Source organism: Trachurus trachurus, assembly GCF_905171665.1.
Source record: "Trachurus trachurus genome assembly, chromosome: 14".
In the NCBI taxonomy this organism is placed as follows: Eukaryota; Metazoa; Chordata; class Actinopteri; order Carangiformes; family Carangidae; genus Trachurus; species Trachurus trachurus.
Window position 1 is genome coordinate 17,347,288 of NC_139903.1, and position 13,047 is coordinate 17,360,334.

At 40.9% G+C, this 13,047-nt stretch overlaps 2 protein-coding genes across 2 annotated transcripts; one reads left to right on the plus strand and one right to left on the minus strand.

Moving 5' to 3' along the window:
- Window positions 1-1,105: 1,105 nt before the first annotated feature.
- timm10b (translocase of inner mitochondrial membrane 10 homolog B (yeast)) lies at window positions 1,106-3,386 on the minus strand. Its single transcript, XM_083985913.1, has 3 exons — window positions 3,134-3,386; window positions 2,953-3,048; window positions 1,106-2,067 (listed from the first exon to the last, which is right to left on the minus strand). The coding sequence occupies exons 1-3, from the start codon at window positions 3,158-3,160 to the stop codon at window positions 1,495-1,497; spliced, it is 696 nt and encodes a 231-aa protein (XP_083842039.1). The 5' UTR covers window positions 3,161-3,386; the 3' UTR covers window positions 1,106-1,494.
- Window positions 3,387-4,973: 1,587 nt separating this feature from the next.
- Window positions 4,974-9,956, plus strand: hepacamb (hepatic and glial cell adhesion molecule b; the record flags this gene model as incomplete). The annotated part of the gene is made up of 7 exons (XM_083987060.1): window positions 4,974-5,076; window positions 6,562-6,903; window positions 8,522-8,803; window positions 9,155-9,248; window positions 9,330-9,403; window positions 9,501-9,574; window positions 9,804-9,956. Exons 1-7 carry the CDS (start codon window positions 4,992-4,994, stop codon window positions 9,954-9,956), a joined length of 1,104 nt encoding a protein of 367 aa, XP_083843186.1. The 5' UTR covers window positions 4,974-4,991.
- Between the last annotated feature and the right edge of the window lie 3,091 nt (window positions 9,957-13,047).

The following is a 13,047-nucleotide window of genomic DNA, read 5'->3' on the forward strand; positions in this document are numbered from 1 at the left end:
GTTTCAATAGTTAGAAAAGCACAGGTGCTGCTTATAACATTAACGACACCTGTGTTCTTTAGGTGTCTTTCCTTCATTGTTGTGATTATTTACACCTGTGTATTTCCTGCTGCCTGGTTACCAAATGCCTTCTGTAAATATCACCTGTGTGTGCTGATTGGCAGCTTTTAGGAGCTGAAAAATAAAACAAGGATTTTTTTTTATTGGTCACTCTGCATGTTTACCAGTGTTGATTACAGAGCCTTTTCCCTCCAGAGGATGTTACTGAATGTTGATTAAACTGAGCCAGTAGTGACGTTGTTAATAACACTGTGGTAAAGGTCTTGATCATTTTAATCAGAGTCTGGCTGATACTACATTTTTCAGCCTGATACTGATGGTTTGAGAGTAAAATAAGATATTTATACAACACAAATACATAACAAAAACATCTTTGTTGAAAGATCCCTTGCAGTTAAGCAATGTGACCATGGTATCAGGAGAATTTACGACCTCTAAAGTTATTTGCCGTTTCTGTACATTAAAGTATAACTGGTTTTATATAAGATTGTTATGAATGGTTTTCTTTACATTTCACTAAATACCAGTGATTCTTAAACTTGTATCTCATTGGCCGTGACTCTACAACAACAGGCTGGCTAAATATCTCAACTATAGCGTGACCATATCATCCAAATGAATTTAACTATCCATGGTCGTGTTTTATCCAAATGAGACTAAATTTCTTCTACAGCACAGAGCTGTCACATCTCAAAGCCTGTGGTCGAGGAATAAAGCGACTGGGAACACTGATCTCTTTGCATGGCTCTGCTGCTGGACTGGAGAACATAACATGTAGACAGGAAATGATGGGAGGAGAGAGGTGATGATATGTGACAAAGGTCATGAACTGGATTTACACCCACAGCAGTGAGAGCTTGTGGCACACGCCCCAGTCCACTGCTGCGTTAGGGCATCCGGCAGCAGGATGGCATGAGATCTCTGCAAATAATAAGTAAAGCATTTCGTCACTGGAGCATTTACAATTAAGAAAACATAACAAAAGTATTGGACACTTCCTTGTTTATTGATGATTATCACCAACAATCATCAGACTGAGCCGTCCAGGCTTTGAAAGTCCAAATGTGTTAAGTCTCCTCAATCCAAGGGTGCAAACTGTAGACTGGTCACTGTAGAGCTGTCAGCATTAACACCACTGGACAGACACACGTAGACAAAATTACAAATTCATTCTTGTTACAGCCACTCATCACAAAACAACAGAGATGTCGGTTTTTGCTCATCACAGGTTAAAGTGAGGTCTTCATGATGTTATTTTGTGTCAAACAAATTAAAAAAAAACTAAAAGATTTTTAATTACACAATGAAAACAGCCTGTAGGTCATGCGACAACTTCATCATGTATGTCAATCTATTAGTCAACTATTCATTTCATCATTATGTTTGGGACTCACAACAGTCCGTCCAGCTGAGACAGACCCAGACCGGGCCTCACTACTGGCCTGATACAGGGGGAACCTCTGGGGCTCTACCTTGGCCTGACAGGCTCCCCGACACCGTAGCTGCAGCTGCTGTTGACACCAGCGCATCTTCTGATAAAGAGGTTGGATTGGACGGCGCAAACACAGGCGCTGAGCTCCCTGACTCAGGTGGCTGTACAAAGCCTGATGAAAAAGACGGTCCATCGCCAGCTTTATTAAGAACTGGAGCATTTAGCGTTTCAGTTGCAGGTGTGAGTGGCGTAGCTGCCGATAAGTGGACGCCTGTGGCAGCCGCGTCTATTCCAACTGGAATATCTAATCCTGCCGGTTGTAAGACTGAGCTGTGAGCCTCTGGTCCCACATCAGTCGCTACAGGGGTCAGCAGCTGTGGGGATGCAGAGGTGGTGGTGATGGGGCCTGGAGCCGCCTCTGTAGATGCAGAAGCAGCTGCCTCTGCTGCCTTGGCCTTGCTCTCCATCTCCTCCATCCGGCGCTGCACCATGCGGGGCATCAGCTGCACATAGGTGCCCATCAGGCGGTGATTGGACCGGATCAGTTTCCCTGCACAGCTGTCCACACAGCGATCCTGAACAGGCACCAGAGATCAGAGGTGATGAGGCAGGAACTACTACATCATGTGTTCGTCATATGCTGTTTATAAAAGGACGTAGACGTATGATGGTAATATATGGTCGGCGTTTTTATTCTGAGGTTTGGAGCCTTTATTGCAATCAGGGAAATATTCCTCTCCATGCACAATGCTGCAGCATACCTCAAACACATCCAACACCTTTGAGCGGTGTCATCACCTAATACCAGTGCCTGACCTCGCTAATGTTCTCATGGCTGAACAGGATAAAACCCCTGCAAACAGGTCCCAAACTCTTTAGGGAAATCTTTCCAGAAAAGCAGGGACTGAGCAGCATAAACATGCAAAATGTTTTGGAGAGACATCTTCATGATTCTCTTAGAGGAGTTTAAGGAGATCTTGATACAATATAAACATCATACAATATCGATTATTTGAAGCCCTGCATCAATATTTGATCAATACATGATATTGACATGGTATTTGCAATGATGTAAGATGCTATAGGAACTGTGAAATACAAATACAGGTGCAAATGTTGAGTCTGAATGCATAAAAATAAACTGTATTTGTCTGTGCATATAAGCATATAACACTGTATGTTCTTTAAACTTTGAGAGTTTTGTAAGAATGGGTAACAGTATCCCAGTATATCAATATATCATAACAGGATTGTACTGCCAAAACACAGCCCTAGTTTCCTATATAGGTAAACAGTCAAGAGTGTCCATATACTTTTGGCCATGTAACATACCGGTATCAGGAGAAATGGAGCAGGTTAATTAAAGGTGGTCACTCAGACACAACAGGATAAGACCATTACAATCAAAGCTGCAGCTGTCTACACATATAAACCGAGTCCACATGTACAGCTGACTTTACCTCGTCCATGGTGAGGTTTCTGTAGTTGAAGTTGCTGGTGCATCGCTGGAAGCAGATCTCAGTCATGCGGTTGTAAACCATGAGGAAATCCCGCAGCTGCAAGAGACACGTTCACACAAAGTTATATTCACTTATATTTCCCATTAACGTGTCTCTGTGTGTTATTGATAATCTCACTCACGTTTCTCAGCTGTCCGTCTGGATCCATCGTGATTCAGGCTGAAGCTAAAATGCTAACATGAGACGGGAGCAGCTGATGAATTAAACCTCTGAGTCCGAGCCTCAGCTCTGATCTGTCCGGCCTGAGTGAAGCCACAGCCCCGCTACATGCAGTGTGGATGGCTCCTTCCAATAATCAATGATCAATATCAGGAATGGACAGATTCAGGTGGTGGATTAAAACAGTGTGACATTCACATGTTCACTGACATCCACGAAGTTCGCTTCCGATTCGTAGCTTCCGTTAAGGCAAGGTTAAAGGGGAAGTTAAGGGAAACTTAAAAGTGCACCTCAGCTGTGGAGGAGTGTTGTGTACATTTGAGAAACTTTGACACAATTTGTAAGATTGGAAAAATTAATAATGAAAAAATATATTGTTTTTTGCAACAGTTTAATACCTTTCCACATCCATAGGCTAGTAAAATACTGCAGTGATCATCACAACTTTAAGTGTATGTCCTTTTTATAGTTCCCTCCACATTCACACATCACACATGGCGTGTAAAACATCATTATTGATAAGCTTGAATAATGCTTTTTTTTTTTTTTTTTGCTGTCTCTGTTTACATTGAAATTTGCCGCATATTGCAAATACAGTTGCCACTGGCTAATTAGCTATCATAGGTGCTGGCCAAATATTAAAGCTTACTTTTGTAAAAAATGTGGAGCATCAGAAATGATCAGTCGCTCAGCTGCAAGTTACGTTTCCCTTAAGTTTCCCCTTAAATGTCGAATGGGAAGCTGACTTCAGCGTCGCTGTCATGATTAGAGCCAATGGTCGCTGCGCGCAGCCATGTTTGTAACAAAGATCGTCTATACTGGTGAGGAGGCGTCACTCAGAGGAGAAAACAAATTCCATTTCCGCTTTGTAGAAGTTTAGCATAATGTTAAGATATAAAGATGCATGCTGCAGTGATGTAGGCCTATGTGATGTTTAAAAACATAAATTACCGTTCTTAACATATTTCAATATATGAACATATGATGGAACCAACTTTGGAGTCTTGATTTCAGTCAGACAAACATTGTAGCAGAACTAAGCTGTTTATCTCTTTTTTTTTTAATACTGTGATTCATTGTGCAGCAGAATTCATGGATGAATGCTTGCAAGTCATAGTTATAGTTGTTGACAAATACATTCATTTTGTTTCCTATTCTTTAAATTATTTGGTCTATGTTTATGTGTATGTTTATAGACTTGAAATTAGGATTAACATGACAGGTTTTTACAAACATTGATGCTCCCCAGAGGATGAAACCTACTGCTAGCAGCAGATTGACATTTTTGGCTTTTAGGAAATGACAGAAATTCATAATGCCTAGAAAAAATGTATTTTAGATACCATACTTTGACCTTGACAAATAAAAATGCCAACATGGTCAAATGTTGTGCCAAGAGTGTGATCACACTATTCTATTTCAATGTACCTTTTCTTCAGCATGGGACTTACATCTTCACCACATTCTGGACAACAAAAAGAGTGGGCAAAGATAGCAATTTGTGCATACAAAATATCAAAGCTTGTTTATCTCCACTAGATACGACAAACAAGTTGTATTTAAATTACCATCACTGCAGCTCATAGTTGTATTGTTTATTAAAATATTAAAAACCATTGCAGTAAACACATAAAGCATGCGTAAACATACAATCGGACATCCAGAGACACATGCACTTTTGTCCGGTTTCTGCAGCAGCTTTCGAGAACAGCATGTACTCAGTCCCTACAGAGACTGAATGACGAACTGTGTGCCCCGTCCTGCCCAGAGACACAGACTATGCTGGTTGTCTGGGAGGAAAACAAAGCTTGAGACCCAAGATGAAGGCAGAGAAAGAAGGTGCTTCTAAAGCCAAAATAGTTTCCCAGATTTTTTTGTTTACCTCTCTTGGTTTCTTCAATTCAGGTAGGTCAAGTTTTCAAATTTAGAATTACATTAAGGTTTACAGCTTTTATAGGGAAGGCCTATGGATTTGTATGGATGTTTATCCATCTGATGTTAGAGCACAGAGTTTGACTCAGAACGGTTTGATGGTTCACTTGAATGTTAATGAAATGTCTCTGGAGGTTTGTGTAAGAATACAAATAGCAATGTGACATATATTTAACCACAGATTAAGGATAAATCTTTACTGTTAAATTTGTATTTTTGTTTCTGGGAATAATAATAAAAAAATAACTTGCAGCTATAATTTCGGAATTAACTACATGTTGGCTATAAATACAGTATTGTGGGACAGTTCATCCTCTATGATCATAGCCGTGCAAGACATTGCCAACATCAGAGTCAGTTGGCAGGTAATCTAAAAGTTATTTACATCATAAAGCACAGGCTTCGAAATAATGTGATATGACCAGATGTTTGCTGTAACTGCATTGTTTCGCATGACACTGTTACATATTCAATGTTACCCTCAATTACAGCATCAGAGCAAACATTGACAGTGCTGTGCAGAGCATTAGAGGCATCACAAAGGTAGTATTTGTTGTTGGGGTATTTGATTGCATCAGACTATGTGGGTGCTTACAGTCTTGAGTCCACCCTTTGTAAGTAATACAGTAATTGTGCCTACAAGAACGGGTGTTTTCAGATGTTGAGTTATTTTCAACTGTGGCTGTGTCTCATCCCTGTCCTGCCATTGTTGTGGCTAGCACCAGAGGCACTGAGCTGCTCTGTTTCTGCAAGGCTAGCATGGCATCTGAATTGCTCCCAGTGCTCTTTTCATGAACTGCCAAGAAGGAAATTTGAACAAACAATCCTCACTTTTGTTGGCTCATGCTCGCCCATCCCAAGGACTGACAGCTGTTACCATAGCAATGTGGATCTGCCATGCAAACTGGCTCCAGTACACAGCTGTGATGGGGTGTGATGCCCACACTAGCCTTCAGTAAACCACTGTATCATTCACTGTCATTGTAAACAAAGAAAAACACTCACTGTAAATGTGAAAGAGAATGTGGACTATTTACATCTGGCCTGCATGTGGAAGGAATTTCAATAATTATTGTTTATATGGTTATTGCATTAGACAGAGTACTGTCCCTATCGGGCCTGCTGACTTGTATTACATTACATTACATTACACTGCACAATGCAATACAGTGCCAATAGCAACACAAATGAATCCACCAACATAATAAAATAGTTTTCACATGGACTGAACATTCATAGAGGAATGACATGTTGCACAATTGCTGTATTTTTTTAATCCTGATTCCTAAGTTATTGTTCTGCCTTTGAAGGAGTGATGCAGGAGGTTGATGAGGAAATACTTGATGAGGATGAGGAAATACTTGATGAGGAAATACTACGTGGTGTTATTTAATTTGTAGGAGTTATGTTGCAATTGTGTTGATATGAGGAAAGAAAATCTGCCATGTTTCTCTCCAGGTGAGGTGTTAGCAGTGAATATGACCATCCCCAACACTTTGATCAAAGGTATAGTAGGAGGAGAGGCCCTTCTTTCGGTCAGCTACACTAGTTTCAGCCTCGACCTGCCGGTCATCAAGTGGCAGCTCCAGAGGGAAAAGGCCGTCACCGTCGTCCAGTCGATAGGAACTGACATCATTGGCACCCTGAGGCCCGAGTATCGTGACCGAATCCTGGTGTTCGAGAATGGGACTCTGCTTCTCCACAACCTCAGATTCTCTGATGAAGGAACTTATGACGTGGAGATCTCCATCACAGACGATACCTTCACAGGAGAGGGCAGCATCACACTCACTGTGGATGGTAGGAGGACAAGTTGTATTGTATCTCAGGGTATGATCACATTAGGATTAAGTCCAACTCAAACCCCAAGTGTGATGATTGTTGACTTGACTCCAGAGGTGAAACATGTTCTCTTCACTAATGGGCTGTTGAAATTGCAAAGTCTGGCTCCTGTGGCTCCCTGAGAACCCATTACTCTTTTGGCAGCAAGGTTATTATAGTAAGACTAAGACAGTGACAGAAATGTAAAACGTAACTCAAACTTGTGTGTGGTTGTCTTTCACAGAGACTTCATATAAATGTATGGGAGATAGGGTTCAGGAGTTGATTAACTGCAGATCAGAGGAGTCCATAATTAACGAATTGACCACAGCAGTGGCTCTGGCCTGAGGCTCAGAGATTGCCACAGCCATTTGGGGGGGTTTGCCACGATAATAAACGGCCGAGGCAGACAGAAATGTCAAGAAAGAGGGCGATTTGCTGCTTTGGGCTTGTTGTGACAAAAGCTCCTATCAGAGAAAGAAGCAGACCGCGAGCATCCAGAGGACTTCCCAAAAGCCTTGATATGATTTGGTATCTCGAGAGTAAATATTTTGGAAACACTTGCGAGTTGAAAACAGGGGTGCCTCCTGCTTCTCTCAGAGAATCTCTGCATTGGAGTCAGTGGGGAGCAGGAAGGAGCTGGCTGCACTCAGAGGCTCAGTTTTTGTTTTTCAGTTATTAGGAGGAAAGAGAGACTAAGACTAAAACTAAATAAAAATTAAAACTAGTTAATTCCTCCAAATCTTATTTGCTTGTTATGTAGATGTTAGAACAAGGCAATCCAGTTAATGAAGACCACACTGCTCATGAGGGACCTGGGATGGTGGCAAATGTCTTGTGGAGCTTTGTTTTGCATTTGTAATGCCCACACAGTTGACCATGTTAACCAGCCTCTAGACACCAAAACCACATAACCTCTTGTGGCTCATGCTAATCTCCAACCTCTCCATGAGAGAGAAATCTTTTACTGCCAGTTGCAATCAAAGTGGGTTAGTAGAAAACACCCCCTTCAGCTGTGTATGTCATAGTGTAAGAATGGTATCACCCACATAGCAGCCTAAGAGAAGGTCACCTGTATCCTGGCGAGGAGTAGGAGGGGGAAATAACATGCCACAGGAGCCAGTCTGTGTTAAAGAGAGCTTTCTTCCCGCTAAACTGCAGAGAAACAAACCCCTGTTAAAAAAGGCCCTCTGCCTACTGTAGGAATTAATGTATCCATGTCTCCCTCATACAAATATCACACATTTCCCAAAGAGTATTACCTCTGTATAGGCCTAGTTATTAATAACTTAACAATTTTATTGAATTCTTGAGGAGCGATAGGTAGGCTAAGACACCTCAGGTGCACAGGAACATAACTCAGTTCACAAATGCTGCTGTGTATCTGTAATAATATTAGTAAGAAGTACCAGCTTGTTTCTGCTGCACCGAATCATTTGTGAAATGTTTTCTTCTGAAATGATTTTTGTTGGTTTGTTGTAAACTAGACTTAGAGATCACCGTAGCAAACACACAGATAACAGAATGGAAATTGTACCTTTTTTTTCTTGTCTATTTGTGTCTGAAAACTGTTGTATTTACTGTTACCTACACCCAGAGCCTATATCCAGGCCCTACATCGACATGGAGTCAACATCTGTACTGGAGCTTAGTGAAAACGTCGTCCTCAACTGTTCCCACGACAACGGAACCAGGACTTCATACAGGTGGTTTAAAGGCGGGAAGCCTCAGACCAATGAAACGAGATTCGTGCTGTCACCGGACCAGAAGTTGTTGACCATCACACGGGTGCTGATGGTAGACGATGACATCTACAGCTGCGCAGTGGAGAATCCTGTGGGCAACATGTCGAGCCTACCGATCAGACTGACAGTCTACAGTATGTGATTCAACTAAACCCATCATGCTAGACACTTTAACTACAGTTCACCACAGAAGTAGCCTAATCCATACAGAAGTGTTTCTACACCTAAACCACATGTCTAAATATTTAATATCAAATTTCAGTTTTCATGTTACTTACATGGACAAAGGACTACCATCTGACGATCACTTGAATAATGCCAAACCACATGCATGAATATGCACAAAATGTCACCCATTCAGTAGTAGGCATAGAGACATTATGTGAACCAATGTTGTGAATGTTTAACTTTACTACTTTATGGTTCCATGTTGTTCTGTCCATTGTTGATATTGACTTGCTATGTGTAACCTTGAATCCTACCAGGAAGAAGTTCCCTTTATATCATTCTTTCCACTGGCGGTATCTTCCTCCTCATCACGTTGGTAACAATATGTGCCTGCTGGACACCCACCAAAAAGTAAGAATAACTATTGTTGTAAAAGACGGGTTTAACAAAGGTCATTTTAGAAATGCGTTGATAACGTTTAGTCTTTGTTAGGTCAAGACATCCACCAAGAAAGCCACTATCCAGGTTTAAAGACCACTCTCATCACTCACCAATCAGTACCAGAGGTATGGTATTGTTAAACTTCATCTAATACGTGATCTAACGTCAAGAAATCAGACGATTTGTTTGATAGATTGTCCAATGTTTTGTTCTTTGCCACAGATGATGTTCATCCAAAAACGAAAGAACATAATGGAGTACATGCGGTAACTTCGCTTTACATCCTGCAGCAAAAGGTAACTCTCTCTCATCACCGCTCTAATTTTATTAGATTCTTAAGAACAACAAGTTTCTTAATATTCGACATGAGTGTCAACCTAGCATGTTGTTGCAGGTAAATGACTACTGAGATTATGAGAGGCTGATGAAAGTTTATGTCAGGGAATATAGGAATCTTTAGATACTGTTAATGAACTTTGTATAGCGGAGGATGTATATTGGCTAAGGGTATTTTTTGTTTTGCAGGATCCCTCCATGGATGACTCGTCCAGCAACAGTATTGGATCTCCATCATCTGAACTGGACAACCCACCGTGCTACACTGGTTACCCTAAATACACCGCTTCTCTTACCCCGTCCCCTAAGTCCCCTACCTGCTCCAACCACAGGTTCACCTGAAAGCCCATCAATTTAAACTCCTCGATGAAGCAAGTGGGAGGTCATACTGTCCTACTGTATACCTCTTCTGGTGGCAACTTCCTGCCTGGAGTTTGGGAGTCATCTCAAAACCATTTTCTTGGGCTTTACAATGTCATTACTGCCTGTTGATCATATCCAAGTAAACCGAGACTCAAATAGCAGTTGCTTTTAAGGTTAGAAACATAGCCTGTAGAGAAAGTGACATGTTTTTAAATGGCATTGAAGTCTTTATCCAGGTCCACCACAGGACCTACAAAACCTGAAATTTGAGAGAATGGCATGTGGTCTTCATGAAGCCTGAGCGGTGCTGGTAAGATGTAATCGTCAAACTGCTGTGTAATGGAGAGAATGTCAACTAAATGGCAAACACTCCTGAGTGTCACTTATTTCAAATTCATCACCACACAAGATGGATTTTTTTTGTTTGTTTGTTCATAAAGGTGACATGTGGAAAATAAATGACACATTTTGTAAAAGGAAAAAGAAAAGAAAAAAAAAACATCCACAATGCTACTCTGTTATAGTATATTGTGATATTTTCTGTTAAGTTCAATGAAATCCAATGAATACTTTTTAATAAATTTGGTGATTACTATTTCAGCTCTACTAGATGATTTAAAGGTACAGTATGTAACTTCTACTGCTTGGACTTTCTCCATCAAGGCAGTAACAAAATGGTGTTGGTGTTTCTCTTGGTTTGTTTTCCTTTAGTGTCATTCATTAAGGAAATGTTAAAACCATCGAATAAAGCAGTTTCACATTTAAAGTATATGTGTGAAGTGTTTTGATGATGCTTAGGAACTGTGGCTGCCTCTGACCATTGTTTTGATGTTTTCAAAACTAACTTTTGAACCAGATGCTGAGCGAGTTGTTACCATCAGCTGAATTTACTATTATCAGTCCTCTCAAATAGATCAATGATTCAAACTGAAAGATGTGGCTTAAAACAAGAGAAAAGTGTATGAATGTAGAGCTTCTGATGACGGGCAACCACAATGCTGACTCACAGGGCCGTAAGGGAGAAAGGTGATGACAATTCTAGGGGCCCACAGCCCACTAGGGCCCACAAAACCCCCCAGTAGTCTAATCTTTCTGACTTAATTATTCAACATGCGTATAATATATTACATAGTATCACTGTCTTGTGTTACCATATATCATATACCTTACCTGCCACTAAACACCTAGGCAGATTCCTCGTGGCTGTAAATCTGTTTCAGAACTAAACAGTCACATTATCATCTCACTCTGACCACTGACATGAAAGAGTTGTCAACCTGTCTGTGCAAAGTATGAGTGAGAGTCAGAGAAATCTCTGATCAACACTTTCAGCTGAATAGCTCAGTGGGTTGTCTTGGGCCAGCTCAGTCTGTGGGTAAAGCTGTTGACTTGAATGAGAGGCTCTGGATGGGGCCGGTGTGAAGGCCTGCACACGTGGGCCGAGCCCCAGGCTGCTCTTGGGGGTGGGGAGGGGTATGAAGACTCTCAACTCAAAAAAGAAAGCAACTGTGAATATATGGCACTTTGATGTTACTTGGGTAACACTTTATAATAAGTACACACTATTAAGCATTAGTTAAGCATGAATAAATACTGAATTCTTCATTTATAACACATGGATACACATAAGTATGTAGTTTATGAACACAGTTATTAATGTTTTACTCATCATTGATAAGCACTAACTGTATTTATAAACCACATACTAATGAGTATTCATGCATTATAAATGAAGAATTCAGTATTTATTAATGCTTAACTAATGCTTATTGATTCATTTATAACACATAGGCCTACTCATTAGTATGTGGTTTATAAATACAGTTAGCGTTTATCAATGATGAGTAAAACATTTATAACTGTGTTCATAAACTACATACTTATGTGTATCCATGTGTTATAAATGATGAATTCAGTGCTTAACTAATGCTTAATAGTGTGTCCTTATTATAAAGTGTTGCTGTTACTTGTCACTTCATTGTAAAGGGTTAATGACCACATTAACTGACTGACTGTAGCCCCCACTATGGACCACCTCCCATCCTCTACCCTTTGTGAAGCAACAAAAAGTAAATACTCAAGTGCACATTTAGTGTTCTAGTATTTGGCAGCAGGACGAAGAACATGCCACTGACTCAAAAATAAACTAGTGTGTGTGTCTTCATGGTGATGAATAAATACAGTATGTCACAACGTACAACAGAGTGGCTTATTGATGTTTATCGTAGTTCTTGGACAACAGTGACACAGACAAATTATACATATTAATGTTGGCTTTGACTACATGCAGGGCTTAATTTGTGCCGGATCCTGCCGGAACAAGATCCGGCACCTCGCCGAGTGGATCCGGGACCTCCTCTGTCAATCAAATAGGCCTACGTGCAGTGGCGGCCTTAGACATCTGGGGGCCCGTTTCAATATTTCATATGAGGCCCTACCCTGTTAAACAAAATTATTTGCCAGCTATGTGCCCATGTGTCGCTGATGCTTTAAACCCTGAAAGGACGCAGTAACGCACTATCCATGCATCCCAGGTACGCGCAACACATTAAGTGTTAAAATCACTATCAGGGCAAGAAACCAGGACTTCGCAGAAAAAACGAGGACTGAAGTTGGTTTTCATCAAAAAGCAAAATCATTATGTAGCCTACATTTTCAGACAAACTACAGGCTTTAACAATATTCTGAATTTAAATTGGCAACAAAAGTAATGAGAGCAAAGTGCTCCGCGTTATTTCAGCACCACGGACAAGGAAAGGACGAGACTTGCGGACAGACAGACGTCTACAGGTGCTGATCCTGTCGGTGCTGCGCTGCTGGAGCAGCAGACAGACAGCTGTCTCCTCCATTATTACAATCTGTAAATAAGCTGCCAATAATATCACATTTTAGTTGTGCTCTCGCTGTGTTTTATTTCTCTGTGAAGTTGGGACGTACTCATAGATCGCCTGTTTGGAGGCATTTTAACCCGAGGAAAAAAAGGAAAGAGGAGGAAAGTGATTGACAGACGTCAATCATCAGGTTACGCAACTGGGCGCACGTCAGGAGAAAAGCAGGAAAAACAAACACT